Source organism: Notolabrus celidotus, chromosome 2 (assembly GCF_009762535.1).
Source record: "Notolabrus celidotus isolate fNotCel1 chromosome 2, fNotCel1.pri, whole genome shotgun sequence".
Classification (NCBI taxonomy): Eukaryota; Metazoa; Chordata; class Actinopteri; order Labriformes; family Labridae; genus Notolabrus; species Notolabrus celidotus.
This window is the reverse complement of record NC_048273.1, coordinates 37,898,793-37,925,219: the sequence shown is the minus strand read 5'-3', so window position 1 is coordinate 37,925,219 and position 26,427 is coordinate 37,898,793. Positions and strand designations below refer to the sequence as shown.

The 26,427-nt window shown below is 40.6% G+C and overlaps 1 protein-coding gene across 1 annotated transcript in view; it reads left to right on the top strand.

Moving 5' to 3' along the window:
- oca2 (oculocutaneous albinism II) overlaps positions 1-26,427 on the top strand; it is a 106,260-nt gene that overhangs the window by 60,752 nt on the left and 19,081 nt on the right. The window contains exons 17-24 of the mRNA XM_034676866.1: positions 1,883-2,015; positions 8,188-8,335; positions 9,775-9,832; positions 9,994-10,102; positions 16,134-16,261; positions 17,463-17,522; positions 18,291-18,395; positions 24,727-24,820. Coding sequence (XP_034532757.1) covers positions 1,883-2,015; positions 8,188-8,335; positions 9,775-9,832; positions 9,994-10,102; positions 16,134-16,261; positions 17,463-17,522; positions 18,291-18,395; positions 24,727-24,820 — 835 coding nt within the window. The remainder of the gene's footprint in view (positions 1-1,882; positions 2,016-8,187; positions 8,336-9,774; positions 9,833-9,993; positions 10,103-16,133; positions 16,262-17,462; positions 17,523-18,290; positions 18,396-24,726; positions 24,821-26,427) is intronic.

The window sequence follows — 26,427 nt, the reverse complement described above, 5'->3', positions numbered from 1 at the left end:
ATAAAATCTTGTTCTCTAGGAAAGATTAGCTCATCATGAGGACAGCCTCAGCCTGGGGGCTGTGCGTTCTTTTCTTATGCAGCATATAAGATGTGCTCCATTACAAGTTGCAGCTTGGTGGATATGTAAAACCTTTAGGATACAATTATCATCACTCTTTTATGTGCAATGATCAAATTTGCTCTTACTTTATTCCCTCTCCTCAGGCTCCTCTCAAATATAAGCTTTCATTTCTTGTAATGTCATGTAACATAATGTCACCGTCCCTCTCTTAACACCTGGGATTAATACAGTTCCTGTATTAAAGTGACATGATGTGTTGATTATTAGTAACACCTTCACTTATTTATATACAGACTTTCATTATCTGCATTCTCACAGGGAAAAACTTTACTTTGCATTTGCAGCCTGTGTACTTTAAACAAGGGGTCAGGGTTAAATTTAAAGAGAAGTTAAGATTTCTTTATCTTTATAAAAGTTAAGTTTCATTTGAGTCCAGGCTCACAGACCCACACAGCTGATCTGATACAGTACATGGCATGCAAAGGAATAAAGAAGTATTGCCAATAAAGTGTAAGATGAGGTACACTCAAACTGTTAGTGATATTTTAAGCCTTTTTATGTAGCTACATGTTGCTGCAGCCATGTCCACAGCAACACGTGTTTGCTTCTGACTTAGATCTCTGGTTTCTCTAAACTGAGGCTGTATTGACTTCTTTCTACTGTGGATGATGCACTCACTGCTTACACGCATCTCATAATACCCCACTTCAAAAATTCAAAACTGTCCCTTTAAGTTTCAGCTACATTATGTTTCCACAAAAAGTCCCTGCTCAGTGGAAAATACTCTCGAGAATTACACAGAACTTAGAAAATGTACTTGAGGCATTTTATATCAGCTGTTGATTTAACAACTTATTGCCACCAAGCGGAAACCTTCAGCCGCCAGAATCAAAGCCAATGTGGAAGTGTTAAAACTGCAGTTCCTCGAGTGTCCACTTGAGGGTGGCTCCGAAAGTACCGGAAACCACATACACACAAATTCAAAAAGCTGAAATAAACATGTTTAAAACCTGGTACAAAAAAGTAGTGTAGACTGATTGGCTAATTTCTCGATCAGCACACACTGTACGGGGATTCCTTTTTTTTCATAACACGACAGTTCAGAAAATATTAAACTTGCGAGTTTTGCCCAAATAAGGGCAAAGCTGACTTGATTGACAGGCGGGAACAAGTAGCGACTGGACAGCCCAATGTAATGAAGTAAAAGTACATCTTTTTTAACACAAATGTACTTGAGTAGGAGTAAAAAGTACTCTGCAAAACAAATACTCTCAGAAGTACAATTTTTTTTAAAAACTACTCAAGTACATGTAACGGAGTAAATGTAACTCGTTACTACCCACCTCTGCAGATGGGTGACGTCACAGATACTACGTCCATTATTTAGACAGTCTATGGTTGCCACACAAGAATACAGATACTTGATTTGGCGTGATTATGGTTATACATGTATGAGTGCAACTAAAAATCCCATGTGCAAACAGCATCTTCTTTTGAAACATCTGTGGTCTCATGTGACAGATCTTCTTCATGAGTCTTTAGAGCAGTGTTTTTTTGTGAAGAAGTTCCTGGGACTAAAAGTGTGGGTACTTTTGGTGAACACAGAGAACAGTTCAAACACTTCTCTCTCAGTTGTTGATTCCTCAGTGGACCATGACTTCTTTTTCAGAGCAGCACAGATCACCTGTGTAGACAATAGTCTTTCCTTTCCCTCTTTATGCTGATGTCAATTGGTGCTTGAGTTTATATCATATAAAAATCTGCCCCTTCATCTCCACATACCTTGTTGTCTAATGCATTGTTATTCTTTGTCTTACAGGGGATTGATTTTGCCAGTTTCACAGGCTACATGTTCCTCGGTATCTGCCTCGTCCTTCTCACCTCATTTCCTTTCCTACGGATGCTCTACTGGAACAAAAAACTCTACAACAAAGAGTCTATTGAAATAGTTGGTGAGTGAAGAATTTCCTTCCAAGTCATGGCTGTTCCATGAATTCTTCTCTATATAGAAGTAATGAAGGGTGCTGTTGTGCAGGGGAGTTATCAAGTTGTCATGGGGATGAAATGTAAATTGCAGGGTCTCTCTGGATGAAGCAGAATGGAAAAATCATTTATGATTTCTTTTGATTATTATTATGGAGTCTCTAAACCCCCCCTGAACACCAGAGCACATATTCACTCAACACCAGCGCTACTCGCCTGCTCAGGAGACGCAATGACCTCAGAGAAACTTCATTAACTCTGCTGTATGACCTCTGACTCCTACGTATGATGTATAGCACCCTCTGAATTTAATCATCTTACCCCTCTGTCTCTGGGGATTTTCACTGTATTGCATTCAAATTGAACTCATCAGATGACCCCATCTTCTAAGATGAAGCAGTCCTGGTTTACGGACGTTTAGTGAGATAGGGGGAAGATCCCTCTGCACTGTAAACTCAAACAAGTTGAAATTACTCGAAATGTTTGTGGTAACTGATTACATCAGAGTTTTAAGTAGCGGAAATACAATTTTTGAGCATAACTGAAATTTTAAAATACAATTTCAGTTTACTCAATTGTTTTCTTTCTTTTTGTTTTATTTTCAAGTTTCCCCAACTCAAATTTATTTGTTAATTTTTTTAATATTTTTAATTCATTCATACTAGATGAAACTGAGTCCATGTCATGGTTTGGTTAGTTTAGTTCTTTGGTTTCATGACTTGGTTCCTCCCCGTGTTTATTCTGTATTAGTTCTCCTTTGTCTCCCTTGAGTGTTTAGTGATCCATGTCTCTTGTTGTGTTTTCTTAGTCTAGTCTTGTGTTCTCTGTTTTATTTTGTAGTTCCGAATCCTTGTGTCTTCAATTTAGTGTTACATCATGCCCTTGTGTGTTTCCCTCCTTTTTGATTCCCCTCATTAGTCTCACCTCTGTCCTGTGTTCACACCGTGACTGTTTTAAGGTCTGTTTCAGGGCACTCTTAGTGACTGTTTTAAGGTCTGTTTCAGGGCACCCTTAGTGACTGTTTTAAGGTCTGTTTCAGGGCACCCTTAGTGACTGTTTTATGGTCTGTTTCAGGGCACCCTTAGTGACTGTTTTAAGGTCTGTTTCAGGGCACCCTTAGTGACTGTTTTAAGGTATGTTTCAGGGCACCCTTAGTGACTGTTTTAAGGTCTGTTTCAGGGCACCCTTAGTGACTGTTTTAAGGTCTGTCTCACGGCACCCTTAGTGACTGTTTTAAGGTCTGTTTCAGGGCACCCTTAGTGACTGTTTTAAGGTCTGTTTCAGGGCACCCTTAGTGACTGTTTTAAGGTCTGTTTCAGGGCACCCTTAGTGACTGTTTTAAGGTCTGTTTCAGGGCACCCTTAGTGACTGTTTTATGGTCTGTTTCAGGGCACCCTTAGTGACTGTTTTAAGGTCTGTTTCAGGGCACCCTTAGTGACTGTTTTAAGGTCTGTTTCAGGGCACCCTTAGTGACTGTTTTAAGGTCTGTTTCAGGGCACCTTCAGTGACTGTTTTATGGTCTGTTTCAGGGCACCCTTAGTGACTGTTTTAAGGTCTGTTTCAGGGCATTCTTAGTGACTGTTTTAAGGTCTGTTTCAGGGCACCCTTAGTGACTGTTTTAAGGTCTGTTTCAGGGCACCCTTAGAGACTGTTTTAAGGTCTGTCTCACGGCACCCTTAGTGACTGTTTTAAGGTCTGTTTCAGGGCACCCTTAGTGACTGTTTTAAGGTCTGTTTCAGGGCACCCTTAGTGACTGTTTCATGGTCTGTTTCAGGGCACCCTTAGTGACTGTTTTATGGTCTGTTTCAGGGCACCCTTAGTGACTGTTTTAAGGTCTGTCTTTTCTCTGTTATTAAACTCAGCTGATGCTAAGTTTTGGTTAGGTCTGAGCCGCTGCAGCGTCCAATCAGTGAGTGATATTCGATAAGGGGGCGTGTCTGTCAGAGAAAAGATTTCTGCAAAGTCTGCGCTCATGTTTCCTCGATTATCCCTCGTCTGATCAGTCTCCTCGCTCCTCGCTCCTCGCTCCTCTCTCCTCTCTCCTCGCTCCTCTCTCCTCCAGCAGCGTTTAGAGCTTTGGGACGCAAGTTAAAATGGCGCGTCAGTAACTACTTCCGGTTCGACCGAGGAGCGAGGAGCGAGGAGACTGCAGTTTAGAGCTTTGAGATGCACCCTGTGTGTATTTAGTTCCTCTGTTTCCCTTGTGGGATCATTGTTGGTCTTCCCTGTACCGGTACAGCGGTTTGGCGTTGTCTTTCCTCGTTACTTGCTGCTTTGCGAAGCACAGACATAGTGGTTTTTCAAGTGTGTGAAGACTTACGTGGTAACGTTGATGACGTCATACGCAGCGTCCCTCTGTACAGTCTAAACTTCTTATTTGGACATGGATATTAACTCAATCAAATGATCCACATATAATTAAAACATGAATCGTTTAGATAACTCAATAATTATTTGTTACAACTAAATAGCTGCTTTTGAGTTCTGTGCCCTTAATGGCTACGAGTTAGAAGTACTGCTCGGGTTTACAGTGTGTAGTTCTGATGCACAAGTTAAGATATTTACATTACTGCAATATTATTATGCTCACAGCTTATTCAAAGCAACTCTGTGGAACACTTTCTTGATTTTGGCCACCCTTGTGGTTAAATCAGTGCATCCTATAACTTTTCTGACACTGAGCTTTACACTGATGAGAAGTGTTTAAAAAGAACTAAATGATAACCAATCTTATTCCTCCTGGTCTTGTTAGCTTCTGGAGGTTATTTAAAGACACAATCATTTTCCTGTGTTTTATAAGAGCCTTACTTAATGTTCATAAAGCTAGTAAAAATATTTAAAACTGCTTTTATTCAAGAGGTCATGGTGAGGTTAAGTTCAACATCATTTCCTTTGTTGGAAAACTTTCACCCTCTGTCTCATTTGGCTGGGCTCCCTGGAGAGTCTGATGATTCACCCAGAGTCCCAGACACTACAGAGCTCATCTCAGAAACCCCCTTCACTCTGCTGTTCAGCCGCTGCTTCTGACTGGTAGGTAGAAAAAAGACAGAATAAAAGAAGCTTCACTCCTCTGGCATGAGAGCCACACAGACTGGCCATTCAACCTCAGACCTTTTTCTTTTTTGCTTGAGTCTGACCTAAACATCAATCAATCGGTCACAGCTGAAGGCTAAAGGAACCAAAGAGAAGAACTCAGGAGGCAGAAAACTACTTTAATAGTCTTTACTGGGGGAAAAAAAAGGATACAAAAATCTAGGCATGTAAACAAAGTCCAAAAATAGGTCAGGCTGAGAAAGAATATAAATGTTAAAGAGTCAAAGGCAAATCAGTAACTAAAGTAAAGAACATACAAAGACACAGACATAATCCAGCAGATGGGGAGTAAATTGGTCTAGTTAGCGTACTGAAGAGATGATGAGGAAATAGGAAGCAGAACAGGTGAGTTGAGGTCTGGAAAGAGGAGGCAGGAGGGACTGACTGAGTGTAATACGACAGACAGGAACTTCAATTAGATGAATTGATTAAAGCTGACATATCATGCAAAATTGACTTTTTAATGGTTTTTTACCTGAAATATGTTTCCCTGGCATGTCTACAAACCCCCCAAGAATGAAAAAAATCCATTCTGCCCCTGTTTTGATTTCTCCACCTTTCTGTAAATGTGTGTAAAACAAGCCGTTTCAGACTTCCGTGTTTTTGTTACGTAACAACAATATCCGGTCTGTCAAGGAGTCAGAGCTCGGAGCTTGTTCAGCCCATAGACTGTATAAAATAATACTGAATCCCTCCCCCGTTTTTCATTACCTGCACAAATGTGTGCTAACAAGGAGCTTAGGAGGGAGGCATGCTAGTTGTAGGCTGTCTTAATAAACACAAAGGTCGGTTTTACTCCCCACGTCTGCAGATTTGAAGATCTAGTGGATGATTTTTATTTATCATGGATAAGTGCTAGCGCTAATTAGCATAGCCACATAGCTACATGTTCATAGCTGTAGCTGTAGCTGTGTACCAAGACACACATCTACATACTGATAAATAAAACAACAAGAAACACTAAATCTGTGACCAATCCCTCAGAAAGGTCCTGCTGCAGGCGCCTCTCCGTCAGGATCAGATTCAGAGGGTTGAAGTAACGCGATCTCTGAGCAGCCGTGTATATTCAGCCAACATGTAAACATTAGATCAACGTGCTGGAGAGCCGAGGCAGATCCACTTCCGGAGGGGGCGTGGTCAGAGAGAAAACAGAGTGTTCTGAGGACTGCTGAAGAAAAGGACTTTTCAGGCATGCCAAAATCTGATTTCAAAGTGTTTTTTTGAGCATAAACTTTAAAGACATGTTTTGGGGACCTCTTAGACCAATATATATTGATGAAAAAAGCGTGATATGTCCCCTTTAAGTAACAGTGTAATTATTCAGAGTATAAAAGGTTTTTAAAATACTGTATGATGCAGAAAATAAGACTTCTACCTATGCACTGACAAGTTGAAAGTAGGTTTTGTGACACGTAACAGTAGGAACAGAATTTTGTGACTGATGTTACAAAACACATTTACAAAAACACCATAGAGATCCCACCCACCCCAGAACATTGTTCACTTCACACACACCTCACATTCATACCAACATTAATTTGGGGTAGACAAACAAAGAATCAAGCAGAACCAGGTAAATACATTAGAGGAAACAAGATCATAAAGAAAGAGGTAATTATTACCTGAAAACAGGCTAGTGCATTGGGGAAGTCACTTTAGGCCTTAGAGGCAGAGACAAAGTGCATAGACACAAGAGTGACATAGATTAATTATGTTTTTCAATAAATAGAAGGTAAAAAAAGGTAAAAAAATAAAATATTATAGCTACATAAATAAAATAAAAATGAATGAAGGGAAGAATGTGCTCAGTTGTTAGTTTCTGTGTAAATAGACAGGGAGTCAATATAATCTAAGAAGGGCTGCCGTTGCTGGTAAAATGTATTTAAAGAACCTTTCAGGGAGTACCTAATCTTTTCTAATGTAATGCAACGCAGTATCTCCTGAATCCATGTGTTATGAGTAGGGGGTGGGGTGGGGGTGTCAGTTAGCAGCTTCCTGAGTAACTCTGTAGTCATGCTACTGAAATCTATGCACAATCAACCGAGAGAAAAAGGTAATGGTGAATTGATTCCTCTAAATCTGAAAGTATATTGATTTCAGTGATGTATGGTAATCCTGTGTTATAGTGCGAGATCGTTCAGTGGCAGTAAAAAAAACCTGGGTGTGTTAGGATTAGGTGATAAATGTTTGCTCTGTCCTGAATCCATCCTCTGATGAAGAAGTTTGCATATGAGACAGCGGGGCAGTAGATAACGGGCAAACTAATAAAACAAGTTATTTGTGCAGAATTGTTTGCATTTCTCCCAGAAACACAGTCCCCTCTTATCATTGTTTACCCAAAATCCTACAGTGCCCTCCCCCTGTGGGAGCACCTCAGCAGGGGATCATTAAAACGGATCTCCAGTTGTCAACACCGCTTCCATTCAGGGAGTGAGGATGAGCAACTGTTAAGAGCTGTAATGTCACACTAAGACTCCAGCAGATAGAAGGAAGCTGCTGCCGATCAGCGCTGCAGCCGCTCAATGCGGGCCTGATGGCCCATCAGTAAATCCCACCCTGTGGAGCTCCGCTCTCCCGCCAACCTGGCCAACCTCACAGTGCATGCAGCTAAATCAGCTCCAAAGCCCCTGCTATGGCTGCTAATTGTGCAGATTCGCTTACAGGAATGTTTTTTTCCCTGTGCCAGTTAGATCCTATTAAGGTCACCTAGCAACCTTCTTGAAAACGGATGGCACCTACTGATTTCTACACAGGCGTCCAGCTCCCTCAGCTCCCGTCTCCGCTTCAACATTGGCTGTTCCTGAGCTGGTCAATGTGCCCATCGCCTGGCTGCATTAGTCCCTCTATGGGGGCTCTCAGCGTATTGACGGAAAAACATCTTTATATCCTCACTGTGAGCCTCAGCTGTACGAGATGTTATCGGCTAAATCCCCCATGCCTCATAGTGCTGCTGAACAATACCACTGTAGGAACTGTATAAGCCTGCGTTTAACATGCACTAAACAGGTGTCTCTCTCTCTCCTGCTCTGTTTGTCCTGTTTCCTCCAGAACTCAAGCATGAGATCCTGGTTTGGAGGCAGACGGCTCAGCGCATTAATCCCGCCAGCAGAGAGGAGACAGCTGTGAAATGTCTCCTGATGCAAAAAGTTCTAAACCTGGAAAATCTGCTCCGCAAGATGATGAAAACCTTCCAAAGGTTCATAAAACTCTGAAAACACACAATACATGTTGAATAAATGCAATGACTTCCATGACACCTCATGTCTGCCCATTAACACACAGCTAGTTGAGTTTATTGTTATTCAGAACATGCGGGTGTTGAGCATCTTCAATGCAGGTAGTGAATACATCTCCCGACATTTCTCAACACCTTTTTTCAGATGTATATAAAATGTACTCCAGGACTGACCGCCTTGTATCTCACAGCCTGTTCCACCCCTTTCAAGTCATTGTTCTCTGTTGGGGATAAAAAAGATCAGAACATCCTCCTGCATTTTGAAAAATTCTGAGTTTGGTTGGGTGTTTCTCAATCCCCTGTTACAAGATCAGATCTTTAAGTAAGGGATAATGTATGGTTAGCAGGTAGTTATGGGAAATAGAATCCCGACAGGGTGAAACAAGACCCCGACGCGACTCCTGAAAAACATTGATTAAAGATTATTTTATTGATTTAAAATGATTTATGTTTACAGTTTTTAAAAATAGTCCCAGTGATTCCTCGTCAGTGATCGTTCCATGGTGATGGATTCTTCTCTGCCTGTTGCGGTGGATTGAACATGAAACTGTCCTCAGTCAGCTCTCCTTCTTCTCTGAGCTCTGCAGTTCACACACCTTTAAAAAGAAGCTAATGTCACAACTCTGAACCCTGCTGCTATCATCACCACCACTCATGGTTTAACTTTCTTTGGAGAGATCACTAACCTAAAGCTTCTCTCACCTGCTCCGCTCCTTCATCATATTGATGGACAGGAATTAGCATGCTAACTGAGGCTAACGTTTTTGCCATATTGTTTACCAATATGATGCTAACGTAAGCTAACGATTTTACCTCACCTTACGGTCTATGGTGTCAACAAGCAGAAGCTAAATGTGTCTGAACTCTTTTCTGCAGAATGATTTGACATGACGTGTGATCAGTTTGACTCTGGTGTTGATCATGTTAGTGAAAGTTAATAACCATTGTCAAGGGGTTTGGACCAATCAGCATTAAGATTCTTACACAACTGGAAGATCAGTAAGAGAGATGGGTAATAAATCAAAATAAGGGCTGCACAACAAATATGATTACACTATTGAACATTTGCAGTAAAACATCAGAACATTTATTACAAGAATTGCAACTTTTTTTGTTAAATGGAAACATGAGAGAGACCAAGAGGAGGGTGTTTTTTTTCAGCTTCTCCAATATGTTTTTCAAACAAGCTAAGCAGTTATAGCACAAACATTTTCATACCAGAGGGAAAAACAATCGTACCAAATACCTTCAAACATTCAGTTAAGCGATGCCATCATATTTTATTATTGAATATATATTTTCCATCCCTCAAGGTTCTCACTAGTCTACCTAATTTTTTTTGTCTTTTTTCACAATGAGAAAATGAAATTAACTTGAGATTTGTTTGTGTGTCTTGACAGACAAATTTCTCAAGAGGATAAGAACTGGGAACAAAACATCAGAGAACTGAAGAGGAAGGTAAGCTTTCATCCTTCACCTCCGACAGATTCCTCACTCATGCGACTCTGCTGCATTGATGTTATCACAATAATGAAGTTGGCCTAGTCTTTGAAAAACTCCACTTAAGAGAAATGGGGTGGGCTGTATGATAAAAGAATATATATTTTTCTCCTCCATAGCACAAAATAACCGACAAGGTGCTCTTGGTGAAGTGTGTGTCTGTCCTTGGCGTCGTGATCTTCATGTTCTTTGTCAACTCCTTCGTTCCCAGCATTCATCTCGATCTCGGTAAGTGCAGCACTATCTCATTATTCCACTACTCCACGGGCCGCACTGTGTGGTTATAGGTTCTGTCATGTAATTATGAAACTCAGCTTCCTCTGGACTTGTACCTCAATGAACCCAAACAATGGGCTGACCAGAAAAGGCAACCAACAAATTACATGGATACATAACTGCATTTAGATCCTGGATCTATTCTTGCTCAGGAGTCTCGAATATGCACTTTGATACAATAATATAGCACAATCACATGTTTTTAAATCTCTATATGAAAGGTTTCTCTGAAAACTAGATGGAAATTATCCCTTATTATACACAAGCAGCAGACTGCAGCTGTGACACGACCACAAAGTAAATATCAAGTTAGTTTTCTGAGTCCTTGCTGAGGAGATGAACTGTTGCATTAATTACTTCAAATAAGTCTTATGGCAGATACATTTCTTGGAGGATACTACACCAGTGAGCATGTGCTTAATAACATGCATACAGCTGGTAACGATCATGAGAGGTACAGCTTTAAAATCTTTGATGGGCAGACTTCTGAACAGGGGTAATAAAACATCTAATAACCCATCTTCAGTTTGATTCTCTCCAGGAGAATTGTTTTTCTGCTCTTCTGAACGCTCCCTGCAGCCTGGTGTGTTTCTGTGATGACCTTCATGAAGGCCACAAGGTCTCACATGATGATAAAGTCATTGTGTGTAACAATAAAGAACTGTTGTTGTATTGAAGGCAACTCCAGCATACATTGTTAGCATGAGGTATGGTTATGTGATCATCACTGTAAGGTTATAAAGGTTACTGTGGTTGTGTCTACATGAAGGTAGCCAGTCAGCTGATGTGAACACGATTCTTAATCCGTTGGCCTGTATATACACTACCAGACAAATGTTTGGAAACACCTTCTCATTCAAGGGTTTGTATTTATTTTCATTATTATAGATTAATACTGAAGACATCAAAACTATGAAAGAACATATATGGAATTATTTAATTAACAAAAAAGTGTTAAACAAAGCAGAATCTGTTTTATACAGTGGTGTATAAAATACTTGAAAGCCATACTTGAGTTAAAGTAAAGATATCTTACTTGAAGTCTCCTCAGGTAAAAGTGAAAGTCACCCATTAAAAAAATACTTGAGTAAAAGTCTTAAAGGAGCTCAAATTAAATGAACTTAAGTATCAAAAGTAAAATTACAAAGAAACAAAACAGGTAGAAATAGTTTTTTCTCTCACAAGCTTTATTAAGTTTAATTCTCCCTCCCTCCCTCAACTCCCTTCTCCTCTTGCTCCCTCCCTCCCTGCTTCACTTCTTTCTCCCTCTCTCCCTCCCTCTCCTCTTGCCCCCTCCCTCCTTCTCCTCTTGCTCCCTCCCTTCCTTAATTAAAGTCCTCAAATTTTCTGTTCATCTTCAACATAAATTGGTTTTCAAAATTGTGAGAGTTCAGTCGTGCCCTGCGATCTGTGGCAAAGCCACACAGTTTTGACCTGGGTGGCCAAACTGGGGCACTGACTGTTGAAGGGTTGACCAGGCGTGGAAAACATTAGGGGCTTACCCCAAACCTAGGAGGGTTACTTCCAATAATCACATCTACTTTAACTTCTTTTTATAAAATAATTCAACTAATGTTATACTTTGTACATTTCTAACGTTAACATTAAAAATGTAACTCAACAGAGTGTCAACATTTAAATCTGCTGAACTAAACTCTTTAAGGACTCAAAATGAAGATGATTGTCCAAAGTCAAAGCATCAACAAAAACAATATTCAAATCCACAGAAACTACTGTCTCTGCAGCTTGCTGAAATGCAATAGCTGATTTGAATATAATATGACATGGCAAATAGCCAATCATGTTTAAGAATTTCAGGTTGGCCAATTAGTTTTCAGAGGTGGCCATGGCCACCCCTGGCCACCCCCTGGCTCCGCCACTGCCTGCAATGCTAAATATTCGTTCCTATCAGTATTGACAATATGGTATCCATACCATAGACTGTATGAAATATGGACGTAGTATCCGTGACGTCACTCATCTGTTTCTGAAGAGCTGTTTTGAGACCAATCGTCGGCGGCAGCCATATTGCTGCTATGGAGCCAGTGTGACGTAAAGAGGCGGAGTTTGAGCCTCCTAGCCAACAGCTACAGTGTTCCCACAGTCAGCTGTGCCTCTCATTGGAAGACTCGTAAAGTAAATATCTTTGAAATTGCCTTGTTAGAAAAAATTCACCCTCTCACAGTGAGAGCACATCGAGAAATGAGCTATCGAGACTACACTGGTCTTTTGAACCAGACTGTAAACATGTTTATTTCTGCTGTAAAGATCAGCTTTTTCCCATTCATGTGTATGTGACTTCCAGTACTTCTGGAGCCAGCCTCAAGCGGATCCTCGATGAACTGCAACTCATATTTTTAGACTGGAGGTTGCCGCTTGATCCATACTTATTACTGCTTATTACTGGTTCATTCATTTACCGCAATGTGTGTTTTAGGTTTGACGGTGAGTTTTGGAACTCCATTATTTCGGTGTTTTTCGGCAAACACAGGAGGCACTTCATCCTGTAGGATGAATCTTTCAGATATGGCCACGGGCGTCCGTCTTCTCCTAAAGCACAACTAGCAGGTTGAGGTGTGGTGGTATCTCCACTGTCACCAGTGGATGAGGCTGCTTCCATCATGCTGTTGAGACTGATGAATATTCACAGGCTATGTGGTCTCGCTGAGATGAGCCTCAGCTTGATTTGAGAGCGCCATTTATTCACACGAGAACACGCGCAGTCCCGATAATCCATACATCATGAAACAATTATATTCACATTTTATTTTGTAGCCTGAAACGACAGTGAAAATATAAATGTAGTGAAGTAAAAGTGAAAGTTGCAAAAAATATAGAAACTCAAGTAAAGTATAGATACTCCCAAAACCTAATTAAGTACTGTAACAAAGTACTTATACTTCTTTCCTTTACACCACTGGTTTTAATATTTTAGATTCTGTAAAGTAGCCCCCTTTTTCCTTCATGACAGCTTTGCACACTCTTGGTATTCTCTCAGTCTGCTTCATGAAGTGGTCTCCTGGAATGGTTTCTAATGAACATGAGCCTTGTCAAGAGTTCATTTGTAGAATGACTTGCCTTCTTAATGTGTTTGAGACCATCAGTTGTGTTGTTCAGAGGTAGGATTAGTACACAATGGATAGCCCTATTTGGCTGCTGTTGTAATCCAGATTATGGCAAACCCAGATTATTCCATAGTTTTGATATCTTCAGTGTTAAAGCTGGGGTTGGTAGTCAGATTTAGATCCACTTTTTGTTCTACTGGTTAAAATTATCTTTATGTCCTGATGGTAATCAAAACATAATGTGTTCTTGAAAAAGAGGTAAAACAAAGCTGCTATCTACAGCCGGAGTAAACCTGGGAAAACACCAACCAATCCCTGCCATCTGGAGCCAAATGATGAAACCAATCAAATCCCGTCCTGCCGTTCTGCCCGCCTCCTGCAGAGCGTACATTTCATGTTTGTTTGTGTTTTTAACTTTCACTATGAGAATGTTTTGGTGTTTTCTCACCGCTGAGTGAGACATGAGTTGACGTAGTGCAAAACACAAACGATGTGCTGAGGACCGGTTTTGAATTAGTCACCATCATATGGTCGGGAATCAGCAGCGCTCGTGCATGTGAGCGGGGGCGTCGTTTTGGAGGAGCTCCGAGGGGAGGGGGGGAGGGGTTAGACGGAGTCCTGAGGAAATGCTACATTCAAATTCATGCTAGTTTTCCGTGACTACCAACCCAAGCTTTAATGTGTCTGAGACCATCAGTTGTGTTGTTCAGAGGTAGGGTTAGTACACAATGGATAGCCCTATTTGGCAACTGTTGTAATCCAGATTATGGCAAAACCAGATTATTTCATAGTTTTGATGTCTTCAGTGTTAATCTACAATGTTGAAAATAATTACAATAAATAAAAACCATTGAATGAGAAGGTGTGTCCACACTTTTGACTGGTAGTGTATATATTATGTTGTTGGTTTATCTTGACTCTACAATCAGGTTTAGGGTTAGATCTTGTCTGAATCTTCCCACTGAGATGTCTCTTATGTGTGCTCCGTGGACGACCTTAACAACATCTCATTAATGCTAACACTATCCCTAAATGAAGACGGCCATTTTCATACACATCCTGTCATCTCTTTCCCTGCCGCCGAGCCCACTCAGCCACCAAACATGCTCGGTTAATTACAGCCACTGCTCAGGTTACCTCTGTGTGACATTTATTAAATGGGAATGACCCCGCAGCAGCATGTTTTCTGTCCCAGTGGAGAGACAGGCGCCTGTCCAAACACAGCTCTCATTATTGCATGCAGTTCACAGGCAGGGCTGACTACTGCAGCCAGCAGGGTCTATTCATTCACTCTTGTTTTATGAATGAAGACTCATTAAAACTGCATTAACTCTGCACAGTAAGATTTCATTTGAGTGTGATTATTGCCCGGTCATTTGATCCCTTTAATGTGTCTTTGCTCGTGTGAGTGAAGCTGAGGTTTGAATGAAACTTTATTGATCCCTGTGCAGAAATCCGGAGAGTTGTCAGACAAAAAATAAGCTGTCCAATGAAGGATTGTAAAACAGGAAATGAAGGAAAGAATTATTTCAACATTTAGAAGCTGAGGAGTGGTAGAAATGTTGGTGATTTGTGTTACAATAGAAGCTCATGCATTTTTAAACATTCTTACTTTTCTTAAATTCTAACATTTGAATTCTTGGCAGGGTGAATGGACACTTGAAACAGCACAGTTTCTTATCTGACCAGAAGCTTACATGAGTAAAAGATGCATGAGTCACAGCACAAATCTTGTCATGTTTTGGCTTCGGCCTTGATACACAGAACATTTACTTTGTTCTTATAGAAAACTGTGATGAGACATTCTCCCCCTCATATTTCTTCCCTCAGCAGTGCTGCCTTGCAGTTGATGAATGAGTCTTTCAAAGAACTGCCCAGACCTTCCTTTAAAGCTCCTTTTAACTGGAGAGCTCTTTGGATGTTAGCTGTTGCATGTACAAGATGCATAGTGCTTAGAAAATATCAATGAACACGAGAAGGTGCCTTGTGTGTTGTTTTGTTCTCTTTAGAGATTCAGAGGATGTTACAGCACGAATTCATTGTCTTGAATGAATTACTTTCATGTCGTAAAAAGATCCTCTTCCTTGTATTTATCTTTTTTTTTGAAGATTTTTGGCCACATTTATCCTTAAAATAGTCATCTTAGGAGAGTGAAGGTAATTTTGTAACTCGACATTAGAGTGAGAAATTATTTATTTTCCAGCTGAGCTCAGGTCCAAACAACAACAAATACTTTGGCAGTTCCTGAACTGGTTCAAAACCTCTCCTTCAGTCTTGATCTTCCAATCAATCTCTCTGTCTCTAATCACCTGTCCCTCACCCCTGTTGTCCTTCTGTTGTTCTTCTCTCTGCATAATTTCCATCAGATGGCCGAGGTAATTACTGCTGCTCACCTGTTTAATCAAATCCTCTCCTTGTGGACGCTCATTCTTCCCTCTTTTAAAACCTCTCTCTGTATGTAAACACGACCAGGTCTGTGCCAACTTTTGTCCCCCAGACAAGATTGTGTTTCTGGTTCATACTTTCACATCAAGACAGACCATAACTTTATTCACTGTTTCCAACAAGTAGCACTTAATGACCTGAGCTGTTTATTTGATGATAGTCGGGTCATGTGCTCGCTGCTCAGCAGATTGCAGCAGGAGCAGCATCTGTACCGTTTCATAGAGGTTGCTGTTCTTTTTGAGGGTTGTGATTAAAGACAAATGTAAGTGAGAGGAGCAGATGGAGCATTTTGTAAGAGCTTAAAAAGTCTGCTAAGTATCCCCTTGTGTCCTGTGTGATGTATCTCTTTTTGTTATAATCCTGTGAGCTCACTTTCCGCTGGATAAGACCATTAAACATTTTTTATGTATGTGTGAGTGTGTTCTGTCGGCAAAGGGAGATATCAGATGGTGTTTCCTCTCTCTCTCTTTCAGGTTGGATTGCCATCCTGGGTGCACTGTGGCTTCTGGTTCTGGCCGACATCCAGGACTTTGAGATCATCTTGCACCGGGTGGAGTGGCCGACGTTACTGTTCTTTGCCGGTCTCTTCGTTTTGATGGAGGTATTTCAGTCCATATCTTTCATGGTGATCCTACAGAGACTTTGGAATCCCCCAATAAATAGTGCAGTCAAACAACTGATGCCAAACAACAGCTCTTGTGTGGAGTGTCCACTCGTAACAGGAGGCAATTATTACAAATAAAGAGTGAGCCAGGACAGGATGAATTCATGATTAGCTGGACACCCCTCAGACCAACATGAAGACAAGACTGTGAATGAAAACAGGATCAGTGCTCGGATCCTCTGACAGTAAACTCTGCAGTGACAGAGCTTTAGTGTGTAGTGTTTATCAGGGGAACTTCTTTACCTTCAAATCCTGAGTGAAGGGTAGAACTAGAAAAGAAACAATGACGGTATGTTGCTTTCCTCTGTCTCACGTTTGTTAGTGACATGGGAGAAAGGACCAAAAGCAGACAGGCAGAAATAATCATCCTTGCAACATATTGATCCATATTGATTGGACATTTGACCTTAAAAAGAAAAAAGGTAGTTACTGAGCTCTGCTTTGGTCTCACAGTTAGAGCCATATAAGGCGATCCAAAGCAGAGCTGATTAACGATGATGTTTCAGTCAGCTGTTTCTGTAAATTAAGTCTTAAAGCTATCATATTATCATAATATTTACTATTTTGTCTTATTTCTGCTATTTAGAATTAATTAAAATATTATAAAATTTGCTTTGAAATGAATTTTGCTTTATCATTTTTTAACGTATTTTATTATATATTTTTATGCTTTATTCATTATGTTATCATGACTGATGTACATCCTAATTTAATGTGAAACATTGTAAGACAAGAAGTGAGATATCTTGATCAGGTAGAGAATGAAACTGACCAGAAGGATCCTAAAGCAGACAGCAATAAGTCCAATCACTGATTTAGTTTTGACTCCGTTTTTGTTTTCACTGCATTTTGATCTATTGCATATTAAAGTTGTTGGATATAGTGTAATGTGGTTAGCCTTTAGAGTAAACCTAACTCGATCTCGTCAAAAAGTAGACCCCATAAGGAGCAGCCCACCACGAGAATGTTAATATTGTTTTTGTTCTCAGGGTCAATAATGATAACAAGAATAAATTTGTCTCTGTCTGCTTAGAGGCCACTTCATCCAAACCGAATTGCTTTTCTGTCTTTGCTCAGTCTCACCTGTAACTAGTTCCCAGATAGTTTTCCATATTAATCTCCTCCTCTTCGTTTTCAGGCTTTAGCCCAGCTGCAGCTCATCGACTATATCGGAGAACAGACAGCTCTGCTTATAAAAGTGAGTTTTCTGTTTTGATTCTCGACCTCAACAATCATCTCTCAGCGCTCAATGCAACTGGCTTAATTGATAATTGGGCACAGGTGATGTGATATTGCATTTCATGCATATTGATCCTTTTGTTCTGCTGCGCTCTGAATCCAATTACTTTGTTTACATCTGATACCTGTCAGCAGTTGAAGAAGGGCTCTGGGTAATTTTCAGCCATATTCTCGCCCGTGGGCTTCATGCAGCCGAGGTGTGTCTCTGAAGAGAATTGCAGCAGTAATAGATACGTCAGCTTGTGTTTAGACTGCAGGCCTCTGTAAGTCTAATAATCACACATGACAGGCTGTGTGTATTCATGGGTTCTGACCTGCTCAGCCTCGCACACAATGGTCAACATGGGGGGTACAATTGCACGTCCCTCCTCTCCTGAGAAAGTAACGACAGGTGAAAGGAGAAGATATTGCCTTCTTTAACCAGGTCACGAGTACAGAGGAGAGGGCTATCAAGTGGGTTCAGAGAACATCATGCTTGTCACATGTGGAGAATTCACCTCGCTTTGTGTACAGCAGAGAGAGACAAGATAACACCACCACCTGTGGTCATGTCACACAGTCAAACTGCCCCAGCTCCTTGACGAGAGGTTCAGTGTCAAAGAAGCGACATAATTGGTGTGTTTGATGTAAATCACTGATAGACTGAGGAGGGGGAGGGGTGGGCCGGTGCCTCTGAGTGGCAATGAAAGCTGGAGTTATCTGTCACTCTTATTATCTCCTCTCTCAGGCGGTACCAGAAGACCAGCGCTTGGCAATTGCCATTATCTTGGTGATGTGGGTCTCGGCTTTAGCCTCGTCTCTCATCGACAACATTCCCTTTACTGCTACCATGGTAAGAGTTTCCAGCCTGATGCTCACGTTTTACACTCCAGTATGTTCTTGTATTATCACACAGACATCAAATAAGTCACAAGCATACATGAGGAAGTAAAATATGAAACAATTTGACTAATAAACACAGACTGTGACCCATTTGTTAGAGAGCGACTGTTTGAAGCCTTTAGGTTGGCATTTTGTGGTTACCACCTATAACCGAGAGCTACAAGTAACCTGACTTGGATAATACGAGGGAGCCGGCTAATGGTTAGCAACACTTCGTTTTCAGCTAACACTAGCAGTAGCTTGGTTGCATCCATGTTAACAGTACCTTGATATGAATTGGTCAAAGGCTGTCAACAAAATGCTCTGACTGAAAATGAACAGCTGTCATCCAGGTTGCTGGGATCTCACCTTGTCCATCAGAGTTTCTAAATTGAACGTCATGTAGTGAAAGTGAAGTCTTGAAACTATACTTTGGGACTATAAACTTATGAGGATAATCTTTATTGAGGTAGTAAATCTAATGAGATTTGGTAAATTTTTCTCATGCATTTCTGTGCAATCATTCTATTCCACAACCGTTGGAGCTGCTCTCTGCTAGCTGTTACAAAATGCTGCTTTAAGGTCCACTACTTGAACATACTCCATGATTTTAACTCTATTTGTTAATATTTAATGTTTCTTTGAACAAAACTCTAAAAACTTCTGTTTGCATTAAGACTACACTAATGTGTGTATAACATGTTTGAACTGCAGACACTCTGCTGCTACATATAATTAGTTTTTAATTCTGATACCTATCATTGAGTTGACACAATATCAGAGAGCAGTTATGTTAAATCTGTTTGTTTTACAGCTCCTAAATTCATTGGCCGTGTTTGAGTAACTTCGTTCTGTGTGAGAGTAACAAAGTCAACACACAAACATTTCAAGAAACTAAAATGAATAATAACAAGCAGGGAAAAAAAGAAGCCATTCTTCCCCATGTAAGTGCAGAAACAGACAATTCAAATACATTACAGTGTGTTTTATAGAGCCAAAGGAAAAGTGAGATCCTTTTTTTTAACCAATAAAGATAAAGGGTACATCTGTATGTCTTTTATATTAGGTTTATCCTCTGTTTCTAAAAAGTGCAAATCTGTCACAATTCACATTTTCTTCTAAACAAATGCTGAATGTTTTGTTGTTTCTTCTTCAATACATCACACTCAGATTACCTCTTAGTAAATGTGTTTATAATAACACTTGATTTAAGACATGTTTGATTTTATTCAGTTTTGATCAAGCGGCAACCTCCGGTCTGAAAATATGAAGCCCATGCTGAAGTGTTATAAACTGCAGTTCATTGAGAGTCCACTTGAGGCTGACTGCAAAAACAACGGAAACCACATACACACCCATTCAAAGAAGACCATCTTTACAGCAGAAATAAACATGTTTACAGCCTGGTTCAAAAAATGGCTTTGGTCTGAAGAGCTAATTTCTCCATCGGCACACACTGTACAGGAGGTGAACTTTTTCATAACTCTGTATTTTCGAAGATAATACTCGCCTCTTTACCTCACACTAGCTCGACAGAAGTTAGGTTGAGTTCCGCATTTCCAATATGGCTCCTGCTGACGATTGGCTTCAAAACAGCGCTCAGAAACAGATGGTTGACGTCATGGATACTACGTCCATTATTTATACAGTCTATGGTTTTGATACAGAACTTCAACATTGCTGCTTTGACATGCATTTGGTTTATGGGATGATTGACCATCTATTTCATCCTAGATTGTATCAAACAAGTTAGCTCAGCAGTCCATGTGTTATAGGATTCACATACAAAGAGCAGAGAAAACATTTTCATTCTCCCAGACCTCAAACATTGTGCTCTCTTTCTTCACATGAAGTTAGTTTGTGAGTCCTCCGGTGCCTAAAAATGTCACTAAATCTCACATCTATAAAGTCACTTCTATCCTGAGATATCAGAGGAAACAGAGAGACTCTTGCAGACACTCATGAATTATTCAGCTTCTTTCTGTGAAAAATATCAGCCACCTCACCACTGCTGCTGTCAGCTGTCTGTTTAGCTGAAAATTAATAGATTGTATTAAGAGATCAGTGTTTCAGAGCAGCAGCGGTGCGCTCAATTAAAAACCACTGAGAGAAAAGAAAAGACTTCATCCCTCTGACAGAAAGAGACGTCGCTTTCTGGAATCACACCACCAGATATTTTAAATATAGAGGTGTAAAAAAAAGCTGTGTTCTCTGTTATTTTCTGTGTTTTAGGCACATGCAAGTGTTGTTCTACCTGTAAAAGACTTCCACAAGCATCAGTTCTCAGTTCAGTGCACAGCTGATAAGAAAGCAAATCCTGTTTGTCAGAATAGAGCAGAGGAGATTTGTTTTCTGCATTCAGACCTGGGAAATGAGTTTTAGAACGACTTCATTTAGAGAAATAGTTTGATGTTTTGTGACTTTCTTTTTAGCAACAGTTAGCTTTTATTAGAAGGAGAGACAGTTAGCCATACTTTATTTAAAGGTAAAATGTCTGCCAGTGTCTATAAGGCTCACTTATCAACACTTTGATCTTGTGTATTAAATCTCTGCAGATATTGAAAGTGGAAAAGTGAGTTTATTTTAGACAGAGGCAGACTCACGATGCATTCAAACAGATTCAGGCAGACAGCAAACTACGTTCATTATAGTAGAGGAGAGCAGGGCGGTAACATAAGGTGAGGCCAGCAGAGAATGTCAGTAGGTGCATTTTGACCAAGAGTTCCGGGGTCTTTTAGCCCCCAGAACTACTTTCTCCAGAACTAAAAGGTTCCTTTGCCCCCATTGTTGTCTGTGTTTCGACCGTGGGCTGAAGTCCCGGTTAGATTGTGTAAATCAGGCCAGTGACGTATGGAGGAGAAAAAAAAGTAAAGGCACTACACCACCAGACCAGTAGAGGGCAGTAAAACAAAGAGGAATGCCATTCATCACAGATGACACCATAGAAGAAGAAGGGCCGGCAGGTATCACAACAGTTAGCCTGTTAGCATGAAGAGACTCAGCTGGTCTGTTTTAGATGGTGCTATATTTCATCACAGATGGGTTCACTGAATCAACACGTGAGAGGAGATAAGCGCGAGTAGCAAAGACGTTTCAACACGGCTTTAAAATCCTTTTGAACTCAAAAAGCTGTGGCAGAGATCCACCGGTGTTTTGGTTTAAACAGCGACCCTGTTAATTGGAGACTTTCAGCTGGATGCATCCCTCATAAACGTCTTTAGACGATCATTAAATATCTGATGAGGATATTGAATCTTAAAACTCCCTCTGTGTTTCAACAGCTGTGTAAACTCCACAAACACTGACACGTTCAGCTGAAGGTCTCCAGTTTACAGGGTCACTTTTAAAACTGTAACACCGGGAGAGACGCATTCACGGTGGGCTGAGAGAAGACTACTGTTACAAGCTGCTAAATCAAGAGAATCACAGCTTCTTCTTTTGAAAAGTACACACACATACAAAAAAGATAGAACAAATCAAAACTAATGAAAGAAAGAGAAATCAAGTGAATCACAGATGTGTGTGATGTTATTGTGGACGGAGGGAGGAATAAAAACACTGCTGTTAATCTACCAATCAGACATGTTCAGCATTGCAGGCCCTGCCCCCTGAAAGTCCCAGGACCTTTGAAAAGTACTACCCCCCTAGCAGGGTAGAACTAAATTTAGACCCTGGTTCCACCGGTCGAAATGCATGTAGTAGGGGTAAAGTCCCTCCGGTCGAAAAACGCCTAGTGTTGTGGTTTATCAAGATACGGTGGGTGTGTCTGACTTCAGTTTTTTATGCTTTAAAAACAGGAAGAAAAAAAGTATTGTCCTTAAAAACACCTCTTTGATTTGATTTTAATTACAAGGTTAAAATATAATCTTGTTCTTTGGAGTCAGAGAAAAGTTTTCAAAGAGCAACATTAAACTTCTTTAAAGAACTTTTTGTTTCAGAGCTACCTGTGATACCTCTTCTCTGATTTGGTCCTCTACCTGAGTGGTGACGCATAATGCAGAATAGCTTGTTTTATTTATGAGGTGTAATTAGCTTCTGTAGATCATGAAAAGGCATAAATATTAAAATCAGTTGGTTTCGGGGTGCCGTTGGCTTAGTGGTCCAAGCGTGCCCCATATACAGAGGCTATAGTCCTCGTCACAGAGGTTGCAGGTTCGATTCCAACCTCGACCATTTGCTGCATGTCCTCCCCCTCTCTCTACTCCCCACATTTCCTGTCTCTCTTCAGTTGTCCGATCCAATAAAGGCAAAAATGCCCCAAAAATATAACTTTAAAAATAATTTCCTAACCAGCTAAAAAATTCCTCACAGGAGCTTTAAGTTTTGGTTATTAGTGATTGTTGTTACAGAAATGTTAAAACTAGAAGAAAGCAAATTGATCTTCCTGTGATCATCTGTTTGATTTTTTCTAATCACACCTCTACATGTCAAAAAGACATCAGACATTTGTGTTTCTGAAAAGATTTAATAAAAACAACAAATTCAGCTGAAAGTCGTCAGTTAACGGCGACATTCTTTGAAACATAACCTCTCAACAAATTGTAGACACGTACCAAAAAGTAGAATAGACACAAAAAATTGATTTCAAAAGATTGCTCATAATTTCAAAGCAACTGCACAATGTCTCTTTGTCTGATAAATAGTAATTTTAGAATCAACAAAGGGTAACAAATTAGTAAAACTGTGTCATCAAGTTAACATTAATGTTGGAGGTTTGCTTTCAAACATCAAGATGCTTTTTATTGGTATATTCATTGTTAGGTTTAATTGTATTTGCAGAGAGAGACTGTTTCATTTTACACAACATAACAGCAACAACCAATCACCATGCTTTTTTTGTATTTTTATAAAATATTCTACAATCTGGACTGTGTGTTTGTTGTTCCTGTTCTGTCTTGCGTTCACTTGTACTTGCCTGAAAGCACAACTAATCATGTGCTCAGACTGTCAGGTTTAGCCTCTTTCAGCCCCTCTGAAAGACTGTGCTGTATTATTGACAGCAAGCTAAAACAAACTATCTATACATTTCTTCTGACTGTATTCGAGACAATTTTAATGGTAAAAATGATCGTAAAAAGTATTACATTTGAAGAAAATATGTCAAACTTGGTGGCGGACAACTTCACTTACATCTCCATAAAACTTTAAGAAAACAATGTAGTTGGGGCGCTGGTGGTCTAGCAGTCTAAGCGCCCCAAGTATAGAGGCTATAGCCCTCGTTGCAGGGGTCGCCAGTTCGACTCCCGGCTGGTCCACCATTCGCTGCATGTCTTCCCCCACTCTCTTCTCCCCACATTTCCTGTCTCTCTTCAGCTGTCCTGTCAATAAAGGCAAAAAAGCCCCAAAATATACCTTTAAAATAAAAAGAAAAAAGAAAACAATGCAGTTTAGTTTGATCCGACAAATCTTATCTCACGCTCTACTTCAGCAGTTTATCATCATTTTTCCAGAAGTTAAAGCTCTTTAAACCATCTGATTAGAAACATTACTGATAGCTTTGTCATCCGGTGTAGTGAGATAAATGAATCAATGACTGTAACTTCTATATGATAGTGTACTTAAAGCCCTCATATTGTATCCACATTCATAAAGGTTCAGTATTTTTTTAAATTTTGAATAGTTCCAGTAAATACTCTGGTTCACTTTCTCTACCAGCTGAAGATGTATTGGGTGGTAAAAGGCGATGTACAGTACATGCATGCTCAGTTAGTATAGACCCCTAAAAGTGATATTCACATCAATAGTTCAGTCATGCAACGTCTGGCTACACCAGCAGGAATCAATGGCCATCGCCTCCACCTCGCTGCACACGACGGCGTACATGTTTCATCTGGAGACTCGTATTCAGAGCAGACGCAGCAGTTTAAGTCGATTCCTCCAAAAAGAACCCATCAGTTTTAAGAAAGTTTGAAAGCAGTTGAGTCAATGCTGTCGGACGTCAGGGTGAGGTCCTTTCTGGATTATCAGATACTTTATGTTGCATACATCATCCATGGAGCTCCTTTACATGTTTTATTTGGATGTTGCTTCCATTGGAAAGTTTAAGAGAACTTCCTGTTCCTGATTCAGATTTAGGCGTCTTTATTTATGTCATGGGCAACAATTAGTTTACAGCCTGACAAGCTACATAAACAATACAAACAGTCAACAGCAGCATTCAAACAACACACTTTGTTCTCTGTGGAAAGATGTTTCATCCTCATTGTCTCATTTAAATCTTTAGAAAAAGTATTGCATGTGAAATGATGACAGAAAATATTAAAAGCAGTGTTTAATTTTAAGAGCTCTCTCTGTATTCACAGATTCCAGTCCTCATCAACCTGAGTCAGGACGCAGACGTGAACCTGCCGGTCAAACCTCTCATCTTCGCCCTGGCCATGGGAGCCTGTCTCGGTGGTAAGCCTTTGCTTCTGTTCTCTTCGTGACATCAAGAAGGAACTTAAGTGTAAAGATAGAGGATGAGACTGTTTGCCTGAGGGCACAAACACCTCTCAGTGTTCCTTACAGTCACTCGGGACGTTATATATGATCCCGGTGTGAAAGGTGTGGATCTGTATTGATGGCAGGAGGAGACATTGTATGCTCTTGGTGACAGCCACACTTTGTACAGCTGCGTCGCTCCTTGGAGGTCGGGCTGTGCTTTTTGTCACAGCATCCCGAGATGCCTAAGGCTCCCTTCTACCACACCCGTCAGCCAGCCCTTCAGCAGCACAGGGAGGCAGTGTTTGGGTGAAAGGGACACAAAGAGAGGGAGAGTAAGAGAGCTGTCATAGTGTTTCAGTTTAATCAACTGCACTGTGACAGGCCCACATCGATCGGCCCGGCTCCATCACCCACACTGACACCTCTTTGAGATGTGAGCAGTATTGAACGCGGGGCGGATACGAACCCTGACTGTCAAATGTTACCTACACTCATTACAAAAAGTCAAACTCAAACCAAATGAAGGCTGAAAACAATGCAGGAATACTGAGGGATGAAGATTACAAATATGATAATCATTATAACCGTTTATTGATCTCATGTACAGTCATGGCCAAAAGTTTTGAGAATGACACAAATATTACATTTTCACAAAGTCTGCTGCTTCAGGGTTTTTAGGTGTTTTTGTCAGATGTTTCTATGGTATAATGAAATACAATTAGAAGCATTTCATAAGTATCAAAAGCTTTTATTGAGAATTACACAGAATTCATGCAATAAGTCAATATTTGCAGTGTTGACCCTTCTTTTTCAAGACCTCTGCAATTCTCCCTGGCATGCTGTCAATCAACTTCTGGACCAAATCCTGACTGATGGCAGTCCATTCTTGCATAATCAATGCTTGGAGTTTGTCAGAATTTGTGGGTTTTTGATTGTCCACCTGCCTCTTGAGGATTGACCACAAGTTCTCAATGGGATTAAGATCTGGGGAGTTTCCTGGCCAAGGGCCCAAAATCTTAATGTTTTGTTCCCCGAGCCATTTTGTTATGACTTTTGCTTTATGGCTAGGTGCTCCATCATGCTGGAAAAGGCATTCTTCATCACCAAACTGCCCTTGGATGGTTGGGAGAAGTTGCTCTCGGAGGACGTTCTGGTACCATTCTTTATTCATGGCTGTGTTTTTAGGCAAGATTGTGAGAGAGCCCACTCCCTTGACCGAAAAGCAACCCCACACATGAATGGTCTCAGGATGCTTCACTGTTGGCAAGAGACAGGACTGATGGTAGCGCTCACCTCGTCTTCTCTGAACAAGCCTTCCTCCAGATGCCCCAAACAATGGGAAAGGGGATTCATCAGAGAAAATGACTTTACCCCAGTCCTCAGCAGTCCAGTCCCTGTACCTTCTGCAGAATATCAGTCTGTCCCTGATGTTTTTACTGGAGAGAAGTGGCTTCTTTGCTGCCCTCCTTGACACCAGGCCTTCCTCCAAAAGTCTTCGCCTCACTGTGCGTGCAGATGCACTCACACCTGCCTGCTGCCATTCCTGAGCAAGCTCTGCACTGGTGGTGGCCCGATCCCGC